The 27,362-nt window shown below is 51.8% G+C and overlaps 1 protein-coding gene and 1 pseudogene across 2 annotated transcripts; one reads left to right on the top strand and one right to left on the bottom strand.

The window, feature by feature from the left end:
• Positions 1–18: 18 nt before the first annotated feature.
• On the top strand, positions 19–6,895 carry LOC120679270 (annotated as a pseudogene).
• Positions 6,896–13,572: 6,677 nt separating this feature from the next.
• LOC120678409 (nitrate reductase [NADH]) lies at positions 13,573–19,820 on the bottom strand. 2 transcript variants are annotated; one of them, XM_039959592.1, is made up of 5 exons: positions 18,658–19,820; positions 18,367–18,507; positions 15,403–15,635; positions 13,944–15,289; positions 13,573–13,913 (listed from the first exon to the last, which is right to left on the bottom strand). In XM_039959592.1, exons 1-4 carry the CDS (start codon positions 19,688–19,690, stop codon positions 13,949–13,951), a joined length of 2,748 nt encoding a protein of 915 aa, XP_039815526.1. In that variant the 5' UTR covers positions 19,691–19,820; the 3' UTR covers positions 13,573–13,913; positions 13,944–13,948. The 2 variants fall into 2 exon arrangements, with proteins under 2 accessions (XP_039815526.1, XP_039815525.1); XM_039959591.1 differs by having other exon boundaries at positions 13,573–15,289.
• Between the last annotated feature and the right edge of the window lie 7,542 nt (positions 19,821–27,362).

Genomic DNA, 27,362 nt, shown 5'->3' with positions numbered 1-27,362 from the left:
AAGCTAAGCACCATGACCATGGCCGCTTCGGTCGAACCAAAGCATCTTGCCCGCCTCGAGCCGAGCTCCGCTCAGATGCAGGCTTTCATGAACGGCACCAGGGCGTACCCTCCTCCTTCCCCGCGCCGCTCTGACCGTGGCTTCACCGCCCTTGTCTCGTCGCCGTCGCACCCGTGGGACGAAGACGACGACGACGACGAGCAGGAGAACTGGCGCAAGCTCTACGGCTCGCACCTGCAGCTGAAGGTGGTGGAGCCGGCGGCGCACGACCGGCGCGACGAGGGCACCGCGGACGCGTGGGTCAAGCGCAACCCGTCCCTCATCCGGCTCACCGGGAAGCACCCGCTCAACTGCGAGCCGCCGCTGGCGCGCCTCTTGCGCCACGGCTTCATCACTCCGGCGCCGCTGCACTACGTGCGCAACCACGGCGCCGTGCCGCGGGCGGACTGGGCGGCGTGGACCGTCGAGGTGGCGGGCCTCGTCCGCCGCCCCGCGTGGCTCACCATGGAGCAGCTCGCCCGCGACTTCCCCGCCGCGGAGCTCCCCGTCACGCTCGTCTGCTCCAGCAACCGGCGCGGGGAGCAGAACGCGGCGCGCCAGACGCTGGGCTTCAACTGGGGCCCCGCCGCCGTGTCCACCTCCGTGTGGCGCGGCGCGCGCCTCCGCGACGTGCTGCGCCGCTGCGGCATCGCGCCCCGCGGCGGCGGCGCGCTCAACGTGTGCTTCGAGGGCGCCGACTGCCTACCCGGCGGCGGCGGCACCACGTACGGCACCAGCATCCGGCGCGAGTGGGCCATGGACCCGGCCATGGACGTCATGCTCGCCTACATGCAGAACGGCGAGCCGCTGCTGCCGGACCACGGCTTCCCGGTGCGCGTCATCGTCCCCGGCTGCACGGCCGGCCGCATGGTCAAGTGGCTCCGCCGCATCGTCGTCACAACCGCGGAGTCCGACAACTACTACCATTACCGCGACAACCGCTTCCTGCCGTCCCACGTGGACGCCGAGCTCGCCGACGCGGAAGGCGAGAATCTTAACTTGTCCAAGCAAATCACACGGCGACACTACTGAATCTCTGAACCTTGGGCGTGTTCGATAAAAAATGCAGGGTGGTGGTACAAGCCGGAGCACGTCATCAACGAGATGAACATCAACTCGGTGATCACGACGCCGGGGCACGACGAGATCCTGCCCGTCGACGGCGTCACCACGCAACGGGGCTACACCATGAAGGGGTACGCCTACTCCGGTGAGTCGGCTACAGGAATGATCGATTCTTTATTTAGTTTCTTGGTGCCGACAGCCCGGCATTCGACTCTGCACTACCATTTTACAATTCGTGCAGCAACTTTTCTTCCTCGTTACTAGCATGTTAGAATATGCTTACGAGTCATGCATAGATCATGACAAACTACAAAATATTCTCTTCAGAAGTACAGGCGGTTTATGTGGACGGTGGCCGTATGCTGTTTGCACTATCCACAACGCAGAGAATTTTTTTTTCAGTAACATGCACCAGATGATGTCCAAACTTAACGTACGTTCAGGACCATCTAGGCCCCTATCCTTTCAAAGCAGACATCTAGATCCACGCATAAACATATTAAGGTCCTGTTTAGTTCCCAAAAAAATTTGCACAGTACCTGTCACATATCGAGTTTTCGAACACATGCATGGAGTATTAAATATATTTGAAAAAATAACTAATTACACAGTCTAACTGATTAACACGAGCTGAATTTTTTAAACCTAATTAATCTATAATTAGATATTATTTGTCAAGTAACAACGAAATGTGCTACAGTACCAAAACTCAAACATTTTCACCAACTAAACACACCCTAAGTGCATAAGTTGATATCCAAATCATCTTAATTAAAAAAAGGAAAATAATTGTGTATGTATGTAGCACTCTTGCGCTCGATTATATGCTCACGCATGACGCATGTCACCAGTACTATAATGCATACTAGTGCATATCAAGTGTTGGGTTTGCGTACCATACACAAGCCGTGTTTAGATCTTTTGGCAAAAAAATTTTGAAAGGGAATCTTGCTATTTAGGATTGTTAAATAAAATCTATTTACAAAACTTTTTGCACGAATGGGTTATAAATCGCGAGATAAATTTAATGAGTCTAATTAAATCATAATTAGCGTATGATTACTATAGCATCACTGTTGCAAATTATAGATTAAGTAGGCTTATTAGATTCATCTCGCAATTTATAACCCATCTGTGCAAATAGTTTTGTAAATTGATTTTATTTAATACTCCATGTATGTGTCTGAATATTCGATGTGATGTTTTTTGGTGTAAATTTTTTGGATCTAAACACGGCAATACATTTTTAAAAATTTAATGGCCTAATTAAATGCTACACGACAAGTCATTGATGTTATCCTCTATTGTGACCTCAAGCTGCCTAGCTATTTTTCTTCTCTCTGACACAATTCTAAGCCCAAGGTTAGGGTTGGGGATTAGGATTTAGGTGCCTACCTGACTTTGGCTGTCTGCACCGGCTACGGGATAGCTAAATAATTATAACTAGGTGATACCCCGCGCGTTGCTGCTGGATTTCTTAAATAAAATTTTAATGTGAAATTTGAAAGTAGAAAAATTAAGATGATTGCATGGCAACATTCACACAAAAAATTGATGGAAAACATAAATAGATGGCCCTGGTGGACGTTGATGTGACATTTGATATAATGAGTTTCTATATGATGCGGATAACTTGCATGTAAGAGAAATAGAGTTAATGACTTTAGTGGGTGTCATCCATATAGGCTATATAGATGATATGAATTTTTCTTGCATGTTATTTTTTATCAAAATCTGGTAGAAATAGATAAACTAACAGAAGTAGGTAATGTATGCTATGCAAACCACCTTCGTATGCAAACTATAGAAACTCCAATTTGGGTCATCGGATCAACATCCAAGGGAGGGGCGCATGGGCATAGGAGGGGGGATTTGCAAAAGTGTGATTACCTAATCCAAAGGCGGGTCCAGATTGTAAAATTATCACATCTCCCATGCTCTTTGGATATTGATCTGATTGTCTAGATTGGAGTTTCCATAGTTTGCATACGAAGGTGATTTACATAACATAATATCAATAGAATATTTGATCACATTATAAAAGAATAGGTGCTCAATGAAATAGAGTATGTATATGAGTCTTTATGTTAATAGATTAAAGATTAAAAGTATTGCAAAAATAGAGTATGTATATGACTTTACGTTAATAGATTAAAGATTAAAAGTATTGCACATAGTAGAGATCATATGGACATTTTCTTGTTTATTGAATCTCGTAAAAATCGATAAGCTAAAAGAATAAACACCAATAGAATATTTGATCACATTATAGAAGAATAGGTGATGAAAAAATAGTGTATGTATATGATTTTACTTTAGTTAATTAAAGATTAAAAGTATTGCATATTGTAGAGATGACATGAACATTTTTTTGTAATTAATAAGGTAGTTGAAAGTTAGTGGGACACTTAGTGGAGAATGATGTGGACACCTTGCATGAAGAGAGAAATAGTTAGTTGGTGCTATCTATATAGGATATATAGATTATCAATCTCACACCCTCTTTCATCTATAAATATTCTAACTCATACTCTAAAATACATATCTATCATTATCTAGTTGCAATAGATTTTATTTGCATCACACCTCCATGTGTATTTGATATATATATTTGTTTGTGAATTGGTATTCTTATCGGGTAGTATTTTTATATAAACAATAACATGAATAATGTATTTATAATGATAGAAATAGTAATTAAATATTTTATATTGATGCACTTTAATATTTTTATTATAATTATATAATTAAGATTCAGATTTTAAGGTTACTTTAACTTTTAATAATAACATAATTAGATAATTTATATGCAAATTTAGGGGGGTTATTTGCATTATTTCTATAATAGTAGAGGTGAGTAATTAACATGAAGATTAGGGGTTACTTCATATATTTTTTAATGGCACAGGTGGGTAACTTAGATACATATTTAGGGAGTTATTTTAATTTATTTTCATAATGGCAGAGGTGATAATTAATTAGGAAAGATAATAGATCCAATGACCATTAAGATAGTTGGCAGATTGATGGGTGGATGTTTTTGTTTTTTATGAGAATTTCTAGGATTTTGGTATTTTTTAGAGTATCCACCTAGGATCCTATGTGGATTCACGTGAAGCCTTCAAAAGAAACTTTCAATTAGTAATAATAAGATTATTGAACTCAGGGAATATTAAAACATCTATCCAATCTGGACATCTTAGAGTAAAGCCTATTCTAGTTACTTTCTTTTAGACAGAAGGCCATGAAGCATGTTAGTCTAGCAAGGTATGAGGCGTTGTTGGACACAAGTCAAGGTGGGCCACGGGTGGACCTCGAATGTGGAAATATGAACATCTGTGATTATTTTATTTAATCACGTCTGTCAGTATTCAAATTTGAGATATTTGATTTTGATATCATATTGAGTTCATCAACTAGTTCGGTCCAAAAACTTAATCTGATATAGATATGTGGGTACAATTCACTTATACATCTTAAGTAACGGTCGACTATAGAAAAAAAAAAAGAAACCAGACGGGTATCACAGTCACAAAGGCACTCATGGGAAATGGTTACATGATGGTGTGCATATGGAATCATTTGAATCAAGCTAGGGGATCGGTGAGCGTGTGGTGCTGGATTTTAATCTAACGAAGATTAGGGGGCTAGTAGAAAACGTTAATCCCCTTCTCTTACCGCAAAAGGGAACAATTCCAACAAATGTATCAACTGGACTGAAGCGACCGCCATACCACATTACACTTACATGATGATTTCTCTGCTTTGTGTTGTGTAGGTGGTGGCAAGAAGGTGACACGGGTGGAGGTGACGCTGGACGCTGGATGGCTGGTGTGCGAGCTCAACCACCCGGAGAAGCCCACCAAGTACGGCAAGCACTGGTGCTTCTGGTCCGTGGAGGTGGAGGTGCTCGACCTCCTCGGCGCCAAGGAGATCGCCGTCCGCGCCTGGGACCAGTCGCTCAACACCCAGCCGGAGAAGCTCGTCTGGAACCTCATGGTACGACGCCGTCATCTATTGGCACATCGCTCTGTTTCTCTGGTGGATTCTGATGATACTCTGCCATGGATTGTGCTGGCACTGGCAGGGGATGATGAACAACTGCTGGTTCAGGGTGAAGGTGAACGTGTGCCAGCCGCGCAAGGGGGAGATCGGGCTGGTGTTCGAGCACCCGACGCAGCCCGGCAACCAGCCGGGCGGGTGGATGGCGCGGCAGAAGCGCATCGACGTGGCGGAGGCCGCCGCGACGGCGCTCCAGGGCGGCACGCCCGAGCCGCCCACCACGAACACCGCCGCCGCCAGCGAGCGGTTCACCATGGCCGAGGTCCGGGAGCACGCGTCCCGGGACTCGGCGTGGATCGTCGTCCGCGGCAGCGTCTACGACTGCACCACGTACCTCGAGGACCACCCGGGCGGCGCCAACAGCATCCTCATCAACGCCGGCACCGACTGCACCGAGGAGTTCGACGCCATCCACTCCGACAAGGCCAAGGCGCTCCTCGGGGCCTACCGCATCGGCGAGCTCATCACCACTGGCACCGGCGATAACTCCGACGCCGCCATCCACTGCGCGTCCAGCCTCTCCCACCTCGACCCCATCCCCGGCGCCGTCAAGCCCCCGGCGCCCGCTTTTGCGCTCGCCAACCCTCGCGAGAAGGTCCCCTGCCGAGTGCCGCCTCGTCGACAAGAAGGAGCTCTCCCGCGACGTCCGCCTCTTCCGGTTCGCCGTGCCGTCGGCCGACAAGGCGCTCGGCCTCCCCGTCGGCAAGCACATCCTGGTGTGCGCCGACATCGACGGGAAGCTGTGCGCGCGGGCGTACACGCCGACGAGCGCGGCGGACGAGGTCGGCCACTTCGAGCTCCTCGTGAAGGTGTACTTGAAGGGCGAGCACCCCAAGTTCCCCGACGGCGGGCTCATGACACAGTACCTGGACTCCCTCCCAATCGGCTCCTGCGTCGACGTCAAGGGGCCCCTCGGCCACGTCGCGTACGCCGGCCGCGGCGAGTTCGTGATCAACGGCGAGCCGCGCCGGGTTCGCCGCCTGGCGATGGTCGCCGGCGGCAGCGGGATCGCGCCGATGTACCAGGTGATCCAGGAGGTGCTGCGCGACCAGCCGGAGGACCGGACGGCGATGCACCTGGTGTCCGCGAACCGCACGGAGGAGGACATCCTCCTGCGCGGCGAGCTGGACCGGTGGGCGGCCGAGTTCCCGGACAGGCTCAAGGTGTGGTACGTGGTCGACCAGGTGAAGCGGCCGGAGGAGGGGTGGGAGTACAGCGTCGGCTTCTTGACGGAGGATATACTGCGGGAACACGTGCCGAAGGGCGGCGACGACGCGCTGGCGCTCGCCTGCGGGCCACCGGCGATGATCCAGCTCGCTGTCGCGCCGAACCTGGAGAAGATGAAGTACCAAAGGTCCAGTTCTTTCGTCGTCTTCTAAGTTCCATAGCGCCGTGAGTTCGTTGCCAACAATAAGATCAATTTGCGTCTGCTCGATCCGCAACAACAGGGGAATATATTTATAATACAGTATATAGTCCTATAGGAATTAGAAAATTGCAATTATAGGACTCGAAACAATACGCTTTATAATTATATGACTCCTATAATTGCGAAGCACATTGTTTTGAGTTCTATAATTGCAATTTTCTCTGTAAAAATGTATATTGAAAATAAATGACTTGCAGTATATATGGGGATGAATTAGTGGAGCATTGACCCACAGTGTAAATGGAAGATCATTGTATACAAAATGAGAAATTGTGTATTGGGGAATACTCCAACCCCTTGTGTAAGGTTATTCAGATAAAACTATGGAATAATGTGTGTAAGGAAAATTCAAAATAAAGTGCTACGGTACCATGTTATATATGTGTTTCGATCGCATTGTCATTATTAACATATATAACATCATCATTATATTAGGTGTTGCCAACCACCAAGAATAATAAGCACTTAATAAAATTGCACTCTTGGCACTCAAATCAAGCCTAATGCAGTCCTTGTGTTCTCTCTTGGTAGATTGTTATAGTGCTAATGCAGGGGTGTACACACCTGGTGGGGACAAGCCTTAAGAAAACTGACGACACTAGGGCATGTACAACGGTCAGTCGATGCGTCGTCTTGCATCAAACGCAGCAAAATACGCCTTTCGTCAGCCGATTGAATGCAGAGAGAGAGCAGAGTTGTTGCATCCTTTGTCGAGAGCAGGGGCTCGTGCTCCAATAGAAGTCGACAGCACCAAGCGCGCGCTGTAGCAGCGTAGCCGAGCCGTCGACGGCCACCAAGATCCCGTGCGCGGGCGGGGCCGCGCGCCGAATCCTTTTTTCTGGTAAAATCGAGCGCGCGTCAATCTCTTTATATGCCCCTGCCCCTTTCCTTCTCAATCCTGAATCATTCCCCACCCCATCCTACGGCGCAACGCAAACCCTAGCATGGGGAAGGATGAGAAATTGGCGCGGCCGGGGGCGGGCCAGTGGCGGCGCCGGCGCGGCGACAGGAACTGACAGCAGCGACTGGGAAGACCGGCGGTGGTGCAGCGGTGCCGTAGTAGAGGCGGCTGAGGCGCGCGGTGGAAGAGCACAGGGGGAGCGGTGGCGGCGGCGACGGCGGCGTAGGTGTGCAAGGCACAGGGAGAACCTGTGGCGTCGACTCGGCAGAAGAGGCTCGGCAGCAAAGGACCAATCCCGCGGACGGTCCGTCCAAGAGACGCGGACAGTCCGCGAGTTCGGACGTCCGATCCTGGAGATGGTCTGCGCTGCCTGGGCGGACCGTCCGCATCATCGACGTTGCAACTGCCACATCAGCTGGTTTGGCTTAAGAACAAATGAATGCTTTAGTTGAGCACATATAGCATTGTTATGGGCAAAGGAACAATTAGAGCAACATGTTGACTGAGGGCGGCGACGACACGCTGGCCCTCGCCTGCGGGCCGCCGCCGACGATCAAGTTCGCCATCTCGCCCAACCTAGAGTAGAGAAGATGAAGTACGACATAACCAATTCCTCCGCCGTTCAGGTGTGGCAGATGTTAGTTAGCTTGGATCAGTTGTGTCCAACCGTTCAGGTGTGGCCGGTCTGTGTGTACACGAGTGTTGCCCAGCATTTCCCGCATGGATTCAGCAATGGTTCGGTGATACTCTCCAGAGCAGGCACCCGGCCTGATGCATGCAGAACAAAACACAAACACTTGGAACGCAATGAGCACCAGCATGTTCAATTGGTCAATTGCAAACGGCATGCTTATCACGAACTGGAATCACGCAGAGCTGCACATTCTACATACATACAGTAGAAACTGAAAATAAAAAAATTGCAGCGCCGCACATGTAAAATTGGATCCAAAAGGCACTGATTGTTGGAATCGAGGATCAACGAATGATCACAGTAACACACGAGACATGACGACGAATGCCACGGCCACCGAACGGTCTATGTTGGCTTTTCTTATTCCACTCAGTTCAAACCAAAATACACCAGTACAAGGGTACTTATACACGCACGGCAAACCCCCAAGAGCACGAACTCCTTGGCCGGCCTCCACTCCACGATCCGCAAGACTCGCGCGTCTCCATGCGAGAGCCACTCGCTCGGCACGACGCATGCAGCATCCTCCTTGCAGAGCGCCGTACGCAACTGACTCCTACACACGCAGCATGCATCTCAACTGCATGCTCGCAGGCACTAACCAACTAACACACGCAACACACAAGACAAAATTATTGCTAACACTGATTCCCTTTTGGGTGTACTTTCTTCTCTGCCTGCCTTGTTGCAGGTAGGAGCCGCCCGTGCTACCCATGAGCAGCAGCGTGGCGATCGGGCTGACCGCTGACGAACACGAAGGCGAGGAAGGTGGCAGCGTTGACCTTGGACGCCGCGGCGACCACGGGGCAGCAAGCGCCGGCGCCGGCGGTCCAGCGACGCCGCCGCGAGGGGGTGCCCGAGTCGGCGACGGCCCTGGGATCGAGCAGGTAAACCCTAGGTTCTCTGTGAAAGAACAGGGGAGGCCGATATGCTTGTGCTGGGGGGAATGGGGACGAAAACCCACGGGATGGGGTTCTGCGGAAGGCAAATTTGGCTTGCAGCCAATCCGACACGAAATTTGCCGGGAGAAAAAGCTGGCGCGCGCGTCAAGCTTACGCGCGCCTCGACTGCGTCTCGGTCTCGGCGCTCCGACAGCTGCCAGCGGGCAGCGGCCGTCATAAGAGCAAGTACAATAAGGCCACCTCACTTGGCGCCTCACGGAAGCCAAGGTGCAAATCCGAGCTGGCGTTGAGAGAAATGGAGAGAGAGGGTGAGGTAGTCGCCACATGCAACGCCGGGCTGTTATCTGTTCATGGGGCCCACCACTCCTCTTCTATCCCATCGGATCACATGAGCGGAGAGAGATCGGAGAATAAAGAAAACTGGCAGGTGGGTCCAGGTTGAATAGAATATGATGGCGTAGAGACAAATTGTTGTATAGCTTGTTTGATGACTTTGTCTCTTGATGACACAGCTTGGCTTGAAGCCAAGCTTATTGGGCTTGCTGTAAATCTACCGAGGATTGGAGCGCCCTGACACCTTCTCGTCATCTCCCTTCTCTCCCCATCTCTCGCTCCTTTCTCGCCGTCTCTTGCATCAGACCCATCCAGAAACCAACTCCATCTCGTGTTAGCCGGCGGCATGGCGCTCCGCCGCTCCAAGCCCATCCTGGCGGCGTTCCCACCCATCGACGCCGCCATCGAGGCCGACGACGCTGGCGGCGGCCTCTCCCGCGACGAGTTCCGGAGCGCCAGGGCCAAGAACGATGATGAAAAGGTGGAGGGCTTCTGCGAGCTGCTGGACGAGGCCATGGCGGGGTCGCTCGCCACGCTGCGGGCCGTGCCCCCGAGAAGATCGAGCTGGCGTCCGGCGATCTTGTCAGCGCCGTCGGCGCGCTGATGAAGGAACACCCGTCGGAGTGGGTCCGCGAGCTCGCACGTGACATCGTGCCCGGGTGGAGGGCGCGCGTCAAGGCCGAGCTCGCCAGGGCTAGGGCCGCCATGGACGTGCTGGAAGGCCTCTCGACTACGCCGCCGCCTCCTCCTCCGTAGGACGCCGCGGCGCCAGCGGCCGACACCGGCACCAAGTCGAAGCATGAAGCCAAGATCCCAGAGCAGCCTCGTGCAAGGAAGACACCCACCGCCATAAAAGGAATCGGGTGCTCGTAGCCTAAGAGGGGGAGGGGATAAATTTGGAAAACTAAAAACTTTAACCTCAAGCTCCAACTACTTGCACATAAATTAAACTAAGATCATGCTATCTAGATGTGCAACTAGTGTTCAACTAGTGTGAAAACCCTCATCCCAAAAGAGTTATGCAACCTATAGCCAATCCTATCAAGATTCTACTCTAGAAAGTAAAGGCAAACAAGAATTGCAATAAGTAAATGCGGAATCTTAAAGAGGGATGCGAGAATACAAACTCTTGTGACACGAGGATTTATCCTGTGGTTCGGTTAGCCATAAATGCACACCTACATCCATGTTGTTGAAGCACTCACAACGAGTATTGCTTCTCGGCCACCAAGTCTCTTCCATGAACACTCACAGTCACTTTAGCCCCGGGTTCCACTAAGGAGCTTCTCCACCAAGGAAGGGGGTCTCCACGTCCCCCGCATAAAGCTTGTGGACGACGCTCCACACCAAGCCGGAGGGTCGTTGACGTGCCGGCGAGTCACCAAGACTCCAAAGATGGCCGGCTCACCGAGATCTTCTTGTTGGCTCACTCAAGAACCAGCCACAAGGTACAACACCTTGCTACTACACTCACTCATGAGCTATCCTAGCACTCTCACTTACAAGGATGTGCTAAACCTAAAAGATTTGATCACTTTGCTCTTGGGTTGGCTTGAAGATGTTCTTCAATGTGTCTAGGTCATCACTGAACTACAGCAAGCTTCAAATAACCAGGGAGAGTCGCTTATATAGGCCACCAATTCAAATTAACCGTTGAGTAGCCATTGCCTTTTTCTACGCAAGGCGTCGGATAATCTGACTAGGTAGCTTCGGATAATCCGACCCCACTGAGATTCCCCTAGTAGCCATTAACTTTCAAACCAACTGCTGACGTCATTTGTCCGACGTGTTTATCCGACGTCGTGTTGAAAGATGCATCGGATCATCCGGTGCCTTCTTCAAATTTGAATTCCTTTCAACGTTCACTGATCATTGCCCCTTAGCATTAGTCTGACGCTTAGTGAGGCCCACGTCGGATCATCCGATCCTGAAGCATGAATTCCATCTGATTAAACAGACTCTCTTGTACATCATCTGAGACTTTGTCCGACGTGGCACTTTTCTAGCGTCGGATCATCCGAGCCTAAAGGAAATTTCAGAATCTGGCAAACAGGCTCTAAGGATGCTCTGACTCAAAATCCGACGTGTATTATATGGGGTCGGATAATCCGGCTTCTTTGAAGTGTTTATCCGACCCTGTCTGTTCGGATAATCCGACCCTACTGTGTTCTGCAAAACTCGTCCAATTCAGCGTTTCTTTGAGTTCTTTCTTCGTTTTTTGCTTTACTAGTGCTTTTTACTCCATTCTAGGGACATGATGAGGTACACTTGACAAACACATTAGTCACGTTGATTGCATTGTCACTCGATCACCAAAATCACTCGAAATGGCCTAAATGGGGCCATGTTCGTTACACGCCATCACCAGCAGCCATCCTAGCACGGCGGAGTCCAAGAAGGGGGCTCCGATCGCCAGTGCCAGCAAAGCCAGGCTGTCAGCGAACATGGGAGCTGCGGCCGTTATCCCTGCGCAGCCGAAGAAGACGCCGCCGGCCGTCGTCAGAAGCGCCGCCGAAGAGGAGAAGAAGATGGAGGCCACGAAGCGCAAGCTGCACGAACGGTACCAGAAGGCCGAGGACGCGAAGCGGCGACGCACGATACAGAAGATCGAGCCACCAGGGCCGCCGCCAGGGATGAAGAAGGGCCAAATGCCGCGCAACGCACACCCGGCACGCTTCGCGGCGGCGAGATGCTTTTTCAAGTCAAGCTCGCTTGGGATGAGGGTTTAGTCCTCAGGGTTCTTCTGCATTTAACGATCCTAACCATGAAACTTGGGAGTTGCATCTGCAAATGTTGTGTAAGCTATGCTTTCTCAGGACGTGATCGTCGTCAGGGAATTGACATGTAAAGTGAATGGATACTCCTGCACTCTGCTGCAAATTTCAGTTGCCGCTGAACGGCTGCTGTTCAGTTGTGCAATATACAACACATTTGCTTATTTGCAGGAGAAGAGGTAGAGCACCGGCAATCCGGCATGGTTTTCTCCAATAATTATTGCTACAGATAGCCCAGCTTATTCTGTACATGTAAACTGAATTGATACTCCTGTGCTCTGCTGTAAATTTCGTTGATTTCGTAATGCTGCATCCACATGAACTGCTGTTGTTAGTTTCGTTAAGTTCGTCAGCTGCACGAGCAGAGTCAGACGACTGAACAGTTGCGGCTGTTTTTTTTCCCCTCTATTTTTGCGAGCTTTAGACATTCCGAACGTTGATTAGCCATGCTAAAGAGCTGGAATTGCATGGCAATGAACTTTCACCATACATCAGGCTATCAGCCAGTTCAAGCTCTCGGTTCAGGTTCAGGAATCAGAAAATGTCACAAGTCTTTTTTTTATTTTTTGAGGGTCACAATGTCTTAAGTCTTTTGCAAGCCCAATTTGACAGGGATCAGAAAATGCACTCATGATCTAGAACCAAACGTTTCTGGCTTTCTGCAGCAATCATGTCTTGCCATTCAGGATTAAGCCATTTACGCAGGAAAGAATCTACCAAGTAAGTCTTTTGCTTAGGCTTGTCAAAAGGTATTATTTGTCGCACAATGTTGCACCATCAAAAGTTCAGAGTAAATGGCCGAAGGCGATAGCTATGCTACAACACCTTTGGAATATACTCGGAGTACTAATCATTCGGTGCAAAAGCCAAGTCATTCAACCCTTGTCCAGAAGCTGCATTCGAGAGGCGCTTCACAATGTTGCTCACTTTGCAGGGTTTAGTTTATGGGTTGTGCTGCATATGTAACAATGACTCCCCCGAGATTATGAGTTGGCGCATGTTGATACCCCAATCTAATCGGCTGTTGTTTTTGTGTTTTTCTTTTGTTGCCTGGTTATGGCCTCCCAGGATCTCTGCTATATCAATAGAAATACACTCATCGAGTATTGTTCGTTCAAAAAAAATCATCAGCAGGTTCAATTCGTTGCCATGGAATCACTTCAGGGGGAATTTTGCAGGGGGAAAGAGATTTTTCGGACTTACCTTCTCTCATAAACTAGGCCAATTTCATTCTTCTGTACTGAATTATAGGAACTCCCCACTCTTTAAAAGGTCGTTCAGGAAAAGAAAACCAAGAAGTTGTAAGAAGAGAAAAAAATACAGAATGAAACAATACAATGCAATTTGTTGAACTCGAACTCATGTTTCTCTTCTTGAAACAACTAGCATACATATTCAGCCTTAAAGAAAAAGGAACATATTCAGATATAATTTCCATCAGAAGGCTAAGAGCAACAATAGTTACATGCTAGTAGTACACAGGAAGAAATAAACAGCCTCCTCAGAATTCACAAGCTGCACATTCTGAGGACAAAGCATGGCCGGCCTATGTGCTGCTCTAGTCTCATAATTCTTGGCTAGAGCAGAGCAGAGTACAAGTGTACAACTTTATAATAATCCTCCCCACAACCCCCCATCTCTCAAGCAATTTACGCTGGCAATTCGACTAGTTTTTTATATACATATACATCTGGTGTGTGTGTGTGTGTGTGTGTGTGTGTGTGTGTGTGTGTGTGTGTGTGTGCTGTCTTAGAAGACGATGAAAGAATTGGCCATGTCGTACTTCATCTTCTCCAGGTTCGGCGAGATGGCGAACTTGATCATCGGCGGCGGCCCGCAGGCGAGGGCCAGCGTGTCGTCGCCGCCCTCCGGCACGTGCTCCCGCAGGACGGCCTCCGTCACGAAGCCGACGCTGTACTTCCACCCCTCCTCCGGGCGCTTCACCTGATCGATCACGTACCAGACCTTGAGCCTGTCCGGGTAGTCGGCCGCCCACCGGTCGAGCTCATCGCGGAGGAGGATGTCGTCCTCCGTCCGGTTGGCGTACACGAGGTGCATCTCCGTCTCTTCCTCCGGCTGGTCGCGCAGCACCGCCTGGATGACCTGGTACATGGGCGTGATCCCGCTCCCGCCGGCGATCATGGCGAGGCGCCTCGCGTGGCGCTGCTTGCCGTTGATGACGAAGCTGCCGCGGCCGGCGTACTCGACGTGGCCCAGAGGGCCCTTGACGTCGATGTAGGAGCCGATCGGCAGCGACTCCAGGTACTGGGTCATGAGGCCGCCGTTGGGGAACTTGGGGTGCTCGTTCTTGAAGTAGATCTTGACGAGGAGGTCGAAGTGGCCGATCTCGTCCACCATGCTCGTCGGCGTGTAGGCCCGCATGCAGAGCTTGCCGTCGATGGTAGCGCAGACGAAGATGTGCCTGCCGATGGGGAGGCCGAGCACCTGGTCGGAGGACGGGAGGGCGAAGCGGAAGAGGCGGACGTCGCGGGAGAGGTCCTTCTTGCTGATGAGGCGGCAGTGGATCTTGTCGCGCGGGTTGGAGAGCGCGACGGGCGCGGGGGCCCTGGCGGCCTCGCGGATGGGCGCGAGGTGGGAGAGCACGGAGCCGCCGTGGACGGAGTTGTCGGAGCTGTAGCCGGCGCCGGTGGTGATGAGCTGGCCGACGCGGTAGGTGTCGAGGAGCGCCTTGGCCTTGTCGGAGTGGATGGCGTCGAACTCCTCGGTGCAGTCGGTGCCGGCGTTGATGAGGATGCTGTCGGCGCCGCCGGGGTGGTCCTTGAGGAACTTGGTGCAGTCGTAGACGTGGCCGTGCACGACGATCCACGCCGACTCCTGCGACGCGTGCTTGCGCACCTCCGACATGGTGAACTGCTTGCCGTCGTCGGTGGTGTTGAGGAAGGGCGTGGAGGTGCTGCGCTTGAGCCCCGGCGCGGCGGCCTCCGCCGTCTCCAGGTGCTTCTGCCGCGCCATCCACCCGCCCGTCTGGTTGCCCGGCTGCGTCGGGTGCTCGAACACCAGCCCGATCTCGCCCCTGTGCGGCCGGCACACGTTCACCTTCACCTTGAACCAGCAGTTGTTCATCATCCCCTGCCGCCCCAAACAAGACCATCCACCATCAGAACGAATCCACACCACCATCAGAATCCATGGATGAAGCTGCTGCTGCTGCTGCACGATGCCAATGGCAAGTAAGTGCGTACCATGAGGTTCCAGATGAGCTTCTCGGGCTGGGTGTTGAGCGACTGGTCCCAGGCGCGGACGGCGATCTCCTTGGCGCCGAGGAGGTCGAGCACCTCCACCTCCACGGACCAGAAGCACCAGCACCAGTACTTGCCGTACTTGTTGGGCTTCTCCGGGTGGTCGAGGTCGCACACCAGCCATGTCTCGCCGCCGTCCAGCGTCACCTCCACCCGCGTCACCTTCTTGCCGCCGCCTACGTACCAACCAAAAACACACAAAAAGTCAGTCAGGCTGATCAGCTCATCATGACATCATCTGTACCCTGACTCCGTCCCATTCTTTTCACCAGAAACAGTAAGTTTCTTTTTACTGCCAGGACAGGTAAAAATGGCCATTGCAGTTCTGATAAACACATGGATCTTTCTTTTATCTGTGATTGGTCACTCAGATCGCGGCCGACCATGAGTGGACTTGTCAAATGTTTCTCCCAGCCGGCACCAGCTGCAACCTACTCCTACGCAAGTACGCATGCATGTTGCCACAGCCCACAGAGGCCGACAAAGCAGACACACGGTGACAGCTTTTATTGTTTGTTTTTACTTGGCCACATAATTCCACAGCACCCTCTTTGACTACTGCAGAAGCAACAATTTTGTTTCTTGGAGGTGTGCAACCGTTGAGCAGCTTTTGGGTGCAACGAAGTGCCAACGCAGCCGGGTTCATGCATGCACTGCACGCTTTTGTGCAGCAGAAAAGTGCACATGTTGGGCTAGCAAACTATCAACTAGTTCATGGTTTCCCAGCAACACCCGGTTCATTGCACCTGTGTTATCTAGTGAAGTAGTGTGATCATGAACGGTTCCTACTTCTTTGCAAGTTGCTGGTTGATCGAGTAGTGCTTTGAGTATCCTGCCCTTTGGTCATCTAGACTTCCTCAACAGTCAAAAGTTCAGTGTGACATCGAATAAATGACCAAATTTAAAAAGTGCGTTTCTTGTTACGTCATGTATGCCTTGTTGGATTCCTTATTGCTAACCTTGGTGAAAGAAGAGTAATTTTGCTCCTGGACATTCTACAATGTTGATTTTTGCCACAGGACATTACTCAATCTTCTATTTGCAGTTGGACACTATTTAAGTTTGCATATTTGCTCATGAACACTTTAGATAATATAATATTCATTTTTAGAAAAGAGGAGGGAGAAAAAAATTCAAAATGCCCAAAACACCCCTTCCTTCTAACCGTATCTGTTCAACACAGTACCGATTCCCATGCCGTAAAAAAAATTCCTCCCAGCTCCTCCCACCCGTCCGCCTCGCCAAACCCATCCCCATGCCGCCGCCGCCGCTGGCGGCCCTCCAGCCCGGACTCCCTCGCCGGCCGCGGCCCTCCTCCCTGGCCTTTCTCGCCGGCCGCAGCAGAGATGGCTCGTGCACGGCGGCTTCAGCGGGTGGCGCCCCTCCTCCTCCCACGCGGCACGGCGGCCATGAGCTCTGGCCATGGAGGCGGCCTTGAGCTCCGGTGAAGGCCGCGCGAGGCCATTGTGGAGCAGAGTCTGCCGCGCCCATCCTCCTCCCTTGTCGGCCTCAGCCCTGGCCGGCGCGCCCCCTCCTGCGCCGAATTCGTGAGCGGCGGCGGCCGGATTCCCCTCCATCCTCCCTGTTCCTTCCCTCGTTGGCCATGGCGGTTGCAGCACGGGGTGGAGGCGCGGCCGTGGCGCCGGATCCCCCTCCTGCTCCCTCGATTTGCGACAGCGGCGGCCGGACCCCTCTCTCTTTCCCCGGCGGGCGGCCACGGCGGCCAAGACGACCCCGAAGGGCGGCGAGTTCGGCTCGGCTTCGATGCGCCCCGCACCTCCATCGTCCCTCTTCCCTCCTCTTGCCGTGGCGGCGGAGACCGTGGCTCGCAAGCGCCGGGCGCGGTGGCGAGCTCGAGCTCTCGCGCGCTGGCCGCAGCGACAGGGCCCGAGCATACTCGCACGCGTGGCGTGTGGGTGCTGGGTGAGCGCTGGCGTGCAGGGCGGAGGAGCGCGGCGCAGTTGGTCGGTGGCCGGTCGAGCGCCCTGACTAATCAGGCTCGCGGCGCGGTGCGATGCCGATGTTGCCAGCGAGCTCTGCTCACGGGGAGAAAGAAACAGGGGAGAGACAAAGGAGAGAGAAAGAGAAAGAGAAGTCAAATAGCGTTTGACTGTTGATTTTCTTGAGTTCTGTGAGCAACCTGGTATTGTAGGGGTATTTTGGTCATGTTATTTGTTCTCTCTATCCTCTAAATCAGAAAATTATTATTTTAATTACTATAATGTTTTGTAGCAAAGATATATATTTAAAGAGTGTCCAGTAGCAAAGATAAAATTGAGTAGTGTCCACTAGCAAAAATCAACATTATAAAGTGTCCCAGAGCAAAATTACCCAACAATCAAACTTTGGGAATGCCCCGGGAGATGTGATGTCAACAATTATTGGATCTTGGTAGCTAGTGCGCTACCATTGGTTGTCAATCTTCAGATTTTCAAAAGTTTTAAGCTGCTTCTCGCGCCAGGTGGAATTTAAAAACGTTCCCTTTTTTGAAAGAAAAAAATAGAATGGAAAGGTCTTCTTCAGGAATGTCTCTTCATGGCACCACTGGTCATATTTCCTAGGTCAGTTTTTTTCTTTAAAAAAAATCTAAGTCAGATTGGTAGCAGCGCATTCCCAAGTCAGATTATTTTCTCAAAAAACTGTGTCAAGGATTACAGGTTACTACTACCATCTAATAGCAACGCATTCCAACTGGTTCCTCTCTATGCTAGCTTGCGTCTAATAAATGGAAGCAGTCCTGTAAGTAAGCCGAGTCACGGCACCGCCATGAATATGAAAACACGGGGCCAATGCAAGTTTCATATTCTTAATCTTACCAGCTAACCAAGCAGTAAAGTCATAGTCAAAAAGAAAGAAAAGTCAGAGGTTCCCGGCGTCAGTGTAGTAGGAGTAGCTAGTAGGCCTTACCGGAGTAGGCGTACCCCTTCATGGTGTAGCCCCGCTGTGTGGTGACGCCGTTGATGGGCAGGATCTCGTCGTGCCCCGGCGTCGTGATCACCGAGTTGATGTTGAGCTCGTTGATGATGTACTCCGGCTTGTACCACCACGCTGCGCGCATTTTTGCAAGAGAAAAGATGTTCAGACATCCGATCAATTTAATCTAGTTAGCTGCAGGGATCGAAAATTGTTCAAGATCTGATGGAGGATTGCTGGTGCAAATGCTTCATCCTTTGCCTCCATGATTTTTCTTTTACATACCTTCGGCATTGGCGAGCTCGGCGTCGACGTGCGACGGCAGGACGCGGTTGTCCTTGTAGTGGTAGTAGTTGTCGGACTCGGCGGGGGTGACGATGATGCGCTTGAGCCACTTGACCATGCGGCCGCCGATGCAACCGGGGATGATGACGCGCACGGGGAAGCCGTGGTCCGGCAGCAGCGGCTCGCCGTTCTGCATGTAGGCGAGCATGATGTCCCGCGACGGGTCCAGCGCCCACTCGCGCGTCACGCTGGTGCCGTACTTGGACCCGCCGCCGCCGGGGAGGTCCTCGGCGCCCTCGAAGCAGACGTTGAGCGCGCCGCCGCGGCGGGGCACGATGCCGCAGCGCCGGAGCACGTCGCGGAGGCGCGCGCCGCGCCAGACGGAGGTGGACACGCCGGCGGGGCCCCAGTTGAAGCCCACCGTCTGCCGCACCATGTTCTGCTCCTTGCGGCGGTTGCCCGCGCAGGCCAGCGTCACGGGGAGCTCCACGGCGGGGAAGTCGCGGGCGAGCTCGTCCATGGCGAGCCGGGCGGGGCGGCGGACGAGGCCCGTCACCTCGACGGTCCACGTCGCCCAGTCCCCGCGCGGCACGGCGCCGTGGTTGCGCACGTAGTGGAGCGGCGCCGGGGTGATGAAGCCGTGGTGCATCAGGCGCGCCAGCGGGGGCTCGCAGTTGAGCGGGTGCTTCCCGGTGAGCCGGATCAGGGACGGGTTGCGCTCCACCCAGGCGTCGGCGGTGCCCTCGTCGCGCTGGTCGTGCACCGCGGGCTCCACCTCCAGCTGCAGGTGCGAGCCGTAGAGCTCGCGCCAGTCCTCCTGCTCGTCGTCCTCGTCGTCCGACGCGTCGTCGGGCCGGCCGCGGGGCGGCGACACCAGGGGAGGGAAGCCGCAGCCGCGCACGGGCGAGTCGGCGCGCCGCGGGAGGTGGCTCGCCGGAGGAGGGTACGCCTTGGCGCCGTTCGTGGCGCCGCCGCCGCGCACCGGCCGCTCCAGGCGGCCGAACTGCTGCCGCGGCTCGACAGAAGCGGCCATGCTGTATGGCGATTGGCAAGGCAGGAGGAGGAGAGGTGGTGTTCTTCCTTGCTGCGTGCGCTCTGCTGCTGCCTGCTGCAGCTGGTGATGGAGTAGCAGTGGCTGGTGGCTTGGCACGAGCGGCGTATATATACACGGGCGCGGCGCCTAAAAAGCCAGTGTGCGCCACACGTTCTCTGCTAGTCCTAGCTACTATAAGGCTAGCACACTAACGCTTGGCACTTTGAGTAGCACTCTTCAACGCCACAAAAATGTCTCATATCGATCGTGATTCTTAGCTTGTTTACAGTGTAATAATACTATATATTGTCGTTCTCTAGAGTGTACTTCTTCTTTTCTTTTTTTGTGCGAAACTCTAGAGCGTACTTCGTGTTCCAACCTAGCTAGAAAAGACACGATATGTATGGCTGTGTGTACATGATCTGAGATGTGGGTTCGCAAAAATAGGATAAGATTACTGGTAGTTTTCGAGAACGCGAATTGGAGACCAAGTAAATACTGTATTTCAATCGGTTGCACAAATTTGAAAGGGTAGTTCAACAAGACTAGAGTGATTCGTCAACTCGTGCTAGCTCTGCACGGTTAGCAACAGTGGGTTCATCCACAATCCCGCATGCGGGGCATTTTTAAGTGGTTATATGCAGTGGCGGAAGGGGGGGGGGGGGATTTTAAAAAGCAAGTGAAATTCAATTCAACAGTTCAGAAATAACGGTTATATATACACATATAATATAGATATAATTGGTCATATATCACAAAATACAAGTGGCCATGACAATTGACAAGTGACCTAGGAAATTTCTACCGAGGCAAGGGGGGGGGCAGTTTCGCCTCTACTAGGCTCCGCCCCTAGTTATATGCGGGTTCGAAACAAGATTTTTTTTTTGTTTGCATCCCTAGTCCCTAGATAGCAGCTATAAGATGCCTACGTACTATAACACCATCTATGTTCAACTGTTCAAACTCAATCCTGATTTTGGCTTCCAATTCAACCTTACCTACTGTAATTTCATAATTTGCATGGCAAATAAATTTTTTTCCTCCAAATGCATGTTAACTAGAAACTCTAGAACCTGATGTAGGTCTTATTCGCATAAATAGGCGTTTCAGCTTGCACACCATAATACCAAAGATATTAAATTTCCTCTATAGAAGACTTATGGATGTTGTCATATTTTCCTAAAATATTGATGTATTTACGGTTAAAACATCAAGACACAATGTTATAATATTTTGGATAAAAATTAAATAATTTTACTTAAGTAATATCAAATAAAATGATTTCATCTACAAAAGAACTATGAGGGTGTAGAAAGTCACATAAGTGTGGCAAATTTTTAGACATTGTGAAGACGCAGACGCCTGCAAATTAAAACTTGCGTGCACACACTCGCCCTGAGGAATTTATGATGCATGTCCTACACCTATGAACGACGTTCGAAAGACCAAGCCAACAAATTCATATTCACGAAGTTACCTAGGTGCCTTGCTGTCGATTATCATGTCATGTAGCCATCTACTTTTGTATTGAGTCACAAGCCCAAACCTTGGAGGACAGGTTACTTCACAAGAAAGGCAAAATAGTCATTTTCGTCACTCAAATATCACCCAATGTTCAATTTCGTCCCTGAACTATCAAAACGGCCATATTAGTCTCTCGAGTTTATTTTTAGGATCATTTTCATCCCTAAACTATAAAAATGGTCATTTTAGTCCTAAAAATTTACTTTTGGGTTCACTTTCATCATTGAACTATCGAAGTGGCTATTTTAGTCCTCGAACTTTTCTTTTTGGCTCATCCTCTCTTCTCATTAGCATGTTTTTTCACAATAGCACCACTGTGAACTATATGCCTTGTTTTGCCAGAGAGGCTAGATATACTTGGGTGACATAGCTAGGTTTGATAACCACATGTGGCGCACACAATCAATTAATGTTGCATATGGATGCCAACTACATCAAAAGCAGCATGAGTGCATGTCAACGATGGATGATAGACCGTCTCAAATCGAAATATGCATGAATCAACAAGGCAGCTAGCTGTCTCCCGTTCAGGGATCCATGCATGCAGCACAGGATATACCCCTGCATCTTTGGGGGCAAGATACTCGGCGCCGAATACTATGTGAAGCAGGGACCACACAACGGCACGTCGTCGGCACACGTGACATGGCATATACGTGACCTGAGCGTATACGTGACAAGGTGGTGGTTTCAGTTTCGCTCACTCTACCTCCACCTGACCTGAGCGTATACGTGACCGTGTTTATAGCCATGCATCGAGTATCCAAAACTAATCCTCTTGCAGTTGTACACGTTCACCATGAAACCGATAAGGATTGCATCTTCGCCGAGCTGTGACATCCACAGACAACGAGCGCACCGATGCATCATGCATCGCGTCGCCAAGACGTACGCTACGAGGCATCTGATGACGGCATCGAAGAACATCCAGATCCGCGCCCCTCGGATCTACCGGCGCAGCAGCCGACCGTCCAGTCCCGGCGCGACACCTCGCTGGCCGCCGCTAGTACCCGCGCACATGTGCGCTTGTTTCTTAGCCGGCCACCCCTGCCCGGCGGAGACAGGGGAGCTAGGCTCGAGCCCCGGATCATTCTGGTTTCTGGCCACCGCGCCGCCCCGGCCGCAGCACGGCAGTCGTCGCCGCGCGGCCAAGAATGCCGCCGAGCCGAGGTCAGGTCACGGCGGGCGAACGCGAAACCACGGACCCGGCCGCGCAGCCAGCGCGCGCGCATGCACCTGGCTGGCATCACCCGCCCAGCAACCGTACCGGCCTGCCCGGGCGGCGACTTGTTTAACCCGCGTAGGCGTAGCGGGGGCAGGGCAATCCGATCTGGAATCTGCAGCCTCCTCTCGCTGCCAACCCGCGGCTGTACGTACGCGTCGCGTCCCACAGTGCCCCGGGCGGTCGGGCACGCGGCGTAGGGCATGCAGGCAAGGCACCATGCCCTTGCCGGGGGCGCCAAGGGCTGCGAAGTGGCGGCCGGTGCGCGGCTAGCGGCCTCCTGGATGCCGGTCTACTGGGGGCTCCACGCCCGCGGGCCGCCTCGGCGGCGGCGGCACGCGCGCGGGTCGGCGTCGCGCCGGTCGCCTCTGCCTCTGCCAGTCTGCCTGCATGCCTAAACCATGTGCGCTAGCTGCGCGCGCGGACGCGGTCGCCCCGGCCGCCTGGCCTTGCCGCGCGCCCAAGGGCCACGGGCCGCCGGCCTCCGCGCCCGCAGAAAATGGGGTGGGTTGGATGGCTGGATTGGATGACCAGTTACCAAGCGGGGTTTTACCTGGACCCCCGTGCCGTGACCGTGAGAACGACGGACGCCGCGGCAGGCGGGAGGGGGGTGGGTATTCGTCGGCGGACGTGGAAAGCACGGGAACAAGCAGACGTCTGCCACGGCTTTCGGCGGGTACGGAAGCCGTGGCAGACGGGGAATACTCGATCGCTCTGGTCTGTTGAACAGCTTTAGAGCGGGTCTCGTGTGCTTCCTTCCAAAGGTTTCGGGTTATTTACGTGCGTGCGTCCACACTCGAAAGTCATTTAAAAAACTACTATACAGTATACGGGTACATCCCGTTAAAGTAGGCACGACTATGGTACAAGTATAATAAAGCATATACAACACACACACATATATATATATATATATATATATATATATATATATATATATATATATATATATATGCGTGAATATAATTCCGTACGGACTACGGAAAGAGGCCAATGCGTTTCCCACAGTGATTAATGTGAGGGCTCTTTGTCCTTCCTCTACCGTTTTTGTCACTGGATTTAGCAAGGTATATGAACTAGCACAAGCACTTACATGTCGACTTTTTTTTTTCTTCATCTGTAGCATTATAATAAGCATAATAAACGTGGTCTCAGTAATGTTTTCCTCTCTGAAATCCGATCCTCTTCGGTGTCACGTTGATATTTTCCGCTGGACTGCTCTTCTCCACTCATGCATCTGTTCAGCACGGGTAAGTTTTCTTTGATCACGGTAATTTCTTCGACTAATAAATTGCATAAACACCACATTTTTTTTTGTCATATTGTCACCTTGCACCAGGTTGTAGCTCAATAATTCTCACTTTGAGCAACCTTCTATTGGATGCATGGCCCATATGTCAGCCACATGACAATAGTTTGAGTGTTCCATGGGGGTTGCCGGTTATCGCAAGTGCACGTGTCATGGTACGTAGGGGTATGTACGGCATGGACACACGAAAATTTGAGATTCAGAAATCTATAAATCTTAATACATCAAACGAGGCACTTGATATTTGATGGACACCACAATATTTTAAAACAATGACGGAAAAAAATGTCCTTTTGGTTGGCTATGATTTCTTGACGGTTTATTTTGTAAGCCAAAATCCATGTGGCAAATCAAATCTTTTGTGTGGCTTACATGGGCTCAAGGCAACCATGTTGTCTCGGTGTCCAAAGTGAGGTTCTTTTTAAGCTAACTTGGTGTAGTGTGAAGTGCTTTTTATTTTTTGAAAGGTTTTGAAGTGCTTTTTAATTGGGCCCAAGGCATCCATGTTGTCTCGGTGTCCAAAGTGAGGTTCTTTTTAAGCTAACTTGGTGTAGTGTGAAGTGCTTTTTATTTTTTGAAAGGTTTTGAAGTGCTTTTTAATTGCGGCGCAATGTGAAAATATGACTTCGAAATGTGTGGTGTTTTGTGCCATCACTCAATTTCTTTTCATGACTATCACCAAGTACCATCAATGTAAATGCCACATCTCTTTCTGTAGCACGAGCTTTATATATCCTAGTCTTGCCATGTTATGTATCCAAATCTATAGCAATGTCAAAACTCTGGATCTATCTATGAATTATTGCAAGTAACACTCCCAACAATCAGTATAGTAAGATTATGATTATATTGGTCTCATCACTTATATTTCGCCTCAAACTTTAGCTGATAGATAGATTAAACTCCTCTATTAGATCCTAATGCCGGCAATTGGTGTTATAGAATGGGAACATAAGTACAATTATTTATGATATATATCAAATTGTTATTTAGCGACACTGTCTGATAATAATAAAAATGCAGTTTTGATACTACAGTTTTATGAAATCTACTCAGATACATTTCTACCTCATTAGTAGTTCTTTCAAAAATGTTAAAGATACATTTCTACCTCGGTAGTTCTTTAAAAAATGATAATCAGCTATAGGATGTTGCAGATAATATGTCTAATACCGCCGTCTCCTAGTTCGAGATATGTCTCGATCAATCCAGCTATCACATCAACAGCATGATCTTTGAGCGAGGAGGGAGCGCACGGTTCCAAACCACGTCGGCATCGCCGGAAAGCCATCCCTACCCCCGCCGGCGGTGTCTCTTTCCGCCGTGCGCCCAGGCCGATCAGGTTTCCGTCGTCGCTGGCAGTCATGCCGCCGTGCGCTGAGCTCTTCTACACCCCCTCTTCGTCCCTATCCGTCAAGCAACCACACAAGCGGCTCGGAGCGGTCGCCCGAGTGTGTGACGCACGTTCCCCTGCGATTTCCGGCCACGTGCTCCCCGGCCGCCAGCCCGGCACGCCGCGCTGTCGCCGTCGGCGACGACCAGGCGCCGACCGCCGGCGCGCGCGCGCCTCCTCAGATGCGGGAAGGGCCGCCGCGCGCGCGCGCGCGCGCGCGGTTGGTCCGGCCAACCGCCCATTCCAGGGAGCAGCAGACCAGCTAGCTTAGCTCCGATCCCTCGCAAGCTAGCTAGGACGCAGGCACGTGAAGAGGCAGGCACCTAGCGTTTGCCTGGTGGCTGTGGCACATACACTTTGCTGCCTTGGCGACCATGCAGGACTCCACGTCCCGCTGCTGCATGCTCCACCTGTGAACGGCCAGATCCATGCTGCTTGGAAGCACCAAGAGGCGCCCATGCTGATTGGGCTATGTTGCTAGCTGCAGGTCTGCTGGACTGGATGGGATCGGATCTCTCGCAGATATCCCGTGGATCTATGCAACTTCATATTCCGATGCTTTGAAAGTGTAGCCGTTCTCAGAGGAAAAAAAAAAGTGTTGTGGTGGTCACTAGCTGAGCAACAGGTTGATTGGAAATAATAATGCACTAGTTCATCTGCTGCACAGTGCAAGTCGTGCTGTATACTCTGCTGATTTCATCTGCGTGTGCATTTGCAAATGCATTGTGCAGACGCAAGAACCGCCCATTGTGCATTGTGCTGCTCACCTGCTATGCTGAAGCAGGACAACTGAACATCTGCCTCTTCCACTCGCTGGTGGTGGCTTCTTTATTCAGACAGGGTCATGGGAGGCATCATCTCATCGGGAGTTGCAACCGAGATGTCCAAAAAAAATCTTAATCGCCAGCTTTATATACTAGGAGCCTCTATGATTACTGAATCTTATCCGAGTATCTCGTTCAATCAGGCCGGGCAGTCGGGCACCCACAGTAGTACAGCTGGTCTGTCTCTAGCTTAGCAGCCAATCAACCGGACAAGCAACCTCCCCCAGTCGACTGAGCTCGATCGGTCACTGAGGAAAAAAGCGCCGCCGGACGCCCGCCTCCAGATGATGGCAACCAATATACTAGCTAGCGGTGGCGGTTCCAAAGCCCTAAAAGGGAATCCTTGGGACACTAGTGGCATGGTACTAGCTACTAGTATATTGTGGGAGCCCGCGGGCAGCTAGTCATGCACGGATCGTCCGGCCATCACTTTTTCAGCAAAGAAATCGGTCGATGCGGCGAGCTAGCTAGGCAGGCCAGTTTACAATTCACCGAGCTGCCGGCGGCGAGCTCGAGCTCTGGTGGGCGCTCGGGTGGGTGGTGGGTGACTGACCGGGTGGCCGGGTGGGGGCGTGGCCTCGCGCGCGCGCCGGGGGTGGGGGGACAGAGTTGGCGCATGGGGAGCGCAACGGCCAGGTGGGACGCGACGCGCGCGCGGCGGGTGAGCCGTGAGCGAGGGCGGAGAGGGCCGCTAGCCCGCGGTGGCCTCGCCTGGCCGCGCCGCTCCCGGCAGGCCGCGCGCAAACGGCCCTGCCTCCTGACGGGGGCCAAGGGCCGCGCCCGCGGCGCGCGTTCTGGAGCGAGCGAGCTGGTTTCTCCCGGCCCCCCGTGCGCGCCGTGCGAGACGCGACGACGACACCGCCGGGCTGGCGCGCGCCTCCCCCCGATGCGGGCAAAACCGCTACAGATCGTGCGCCGGCGCCGCAGGTCCCCTTTCTCGTCCCGCTTGTACCGTGTGCCGCCGCCGCCGCCGCCGCCGCCGCGTGGCTGATGCGCCGGGGCTAGCTTGTCCAGACAGTTGGTTTCGTGAAATCAGATGACCGACGAAATGCTGCTAAGCGCCTGCAGAGAAAAAGCGCGTGAGCTTGCATGTAGCAGGTTTGCGCTGCAGAGAGCTAGCAGTGATGTACCCAAAAATGTGAGCAAGAATTTTTTGTTCTCTAGGAACGTCAGTGTGAACAACAATGTGCTGGGGCGCAGATCGCAGAGATATTCATCGTTGCAGGCAGAAGAGAGATATTTCCAGGATCATCGTGCTGCGCCCACGACGCTGACAAGAAAAAGTATAGTGCAGGCAACATCATCAGTTGCATGTTTTTTTTTGAATAATCAGAAGGTCAGATACGAAATGCAGAGATCTGCTAGCTAAAGGTCACTGAGAAGTGAGAACCAAATCACAA

The sequence above is a fragment of the Panicum virgatum genome, chromosome 6N (assembly GCF_016808335.1).
Source record: "Panicum virgatum strain AP13 chromosome 6N, P.virgatum_v5, whole genome shotgun sequence".
NCBI classification, from domain to species: Eukaryota; Viridiplantae; Streptophyta; class Magnoliopsida; order Poales; family Poaceae; genus Panicum; species Panicum virgatum.
This window is presented reverse-complemented; position numbering and strand designations above follow the sequence as displayed.

Coding starts and splice junctions, on each gene's coding strand:
- LOC120678409 (XM_039959591.1), bottom strand. CDS start 19,690: ATGGCCGCTTCTGTCGAGCCGCGGCAGCAGTTCGGCCGCCTGGAGCGG. Junction 18,508..18,657: donor CGAGCTCGCCAATGCCGAAG/GTATGTAAAAGA, acceptor AAATGCGCGCAG/CGTGGTGGTACAAGCCGGAG. Junction 15,636..18,366: donor GAAGGGGTACGCCTACTCCG/GTAAGGCCTACT, acceptor GTTGGTACGTAG/GCGGCGGCAAGAAGGTGACG.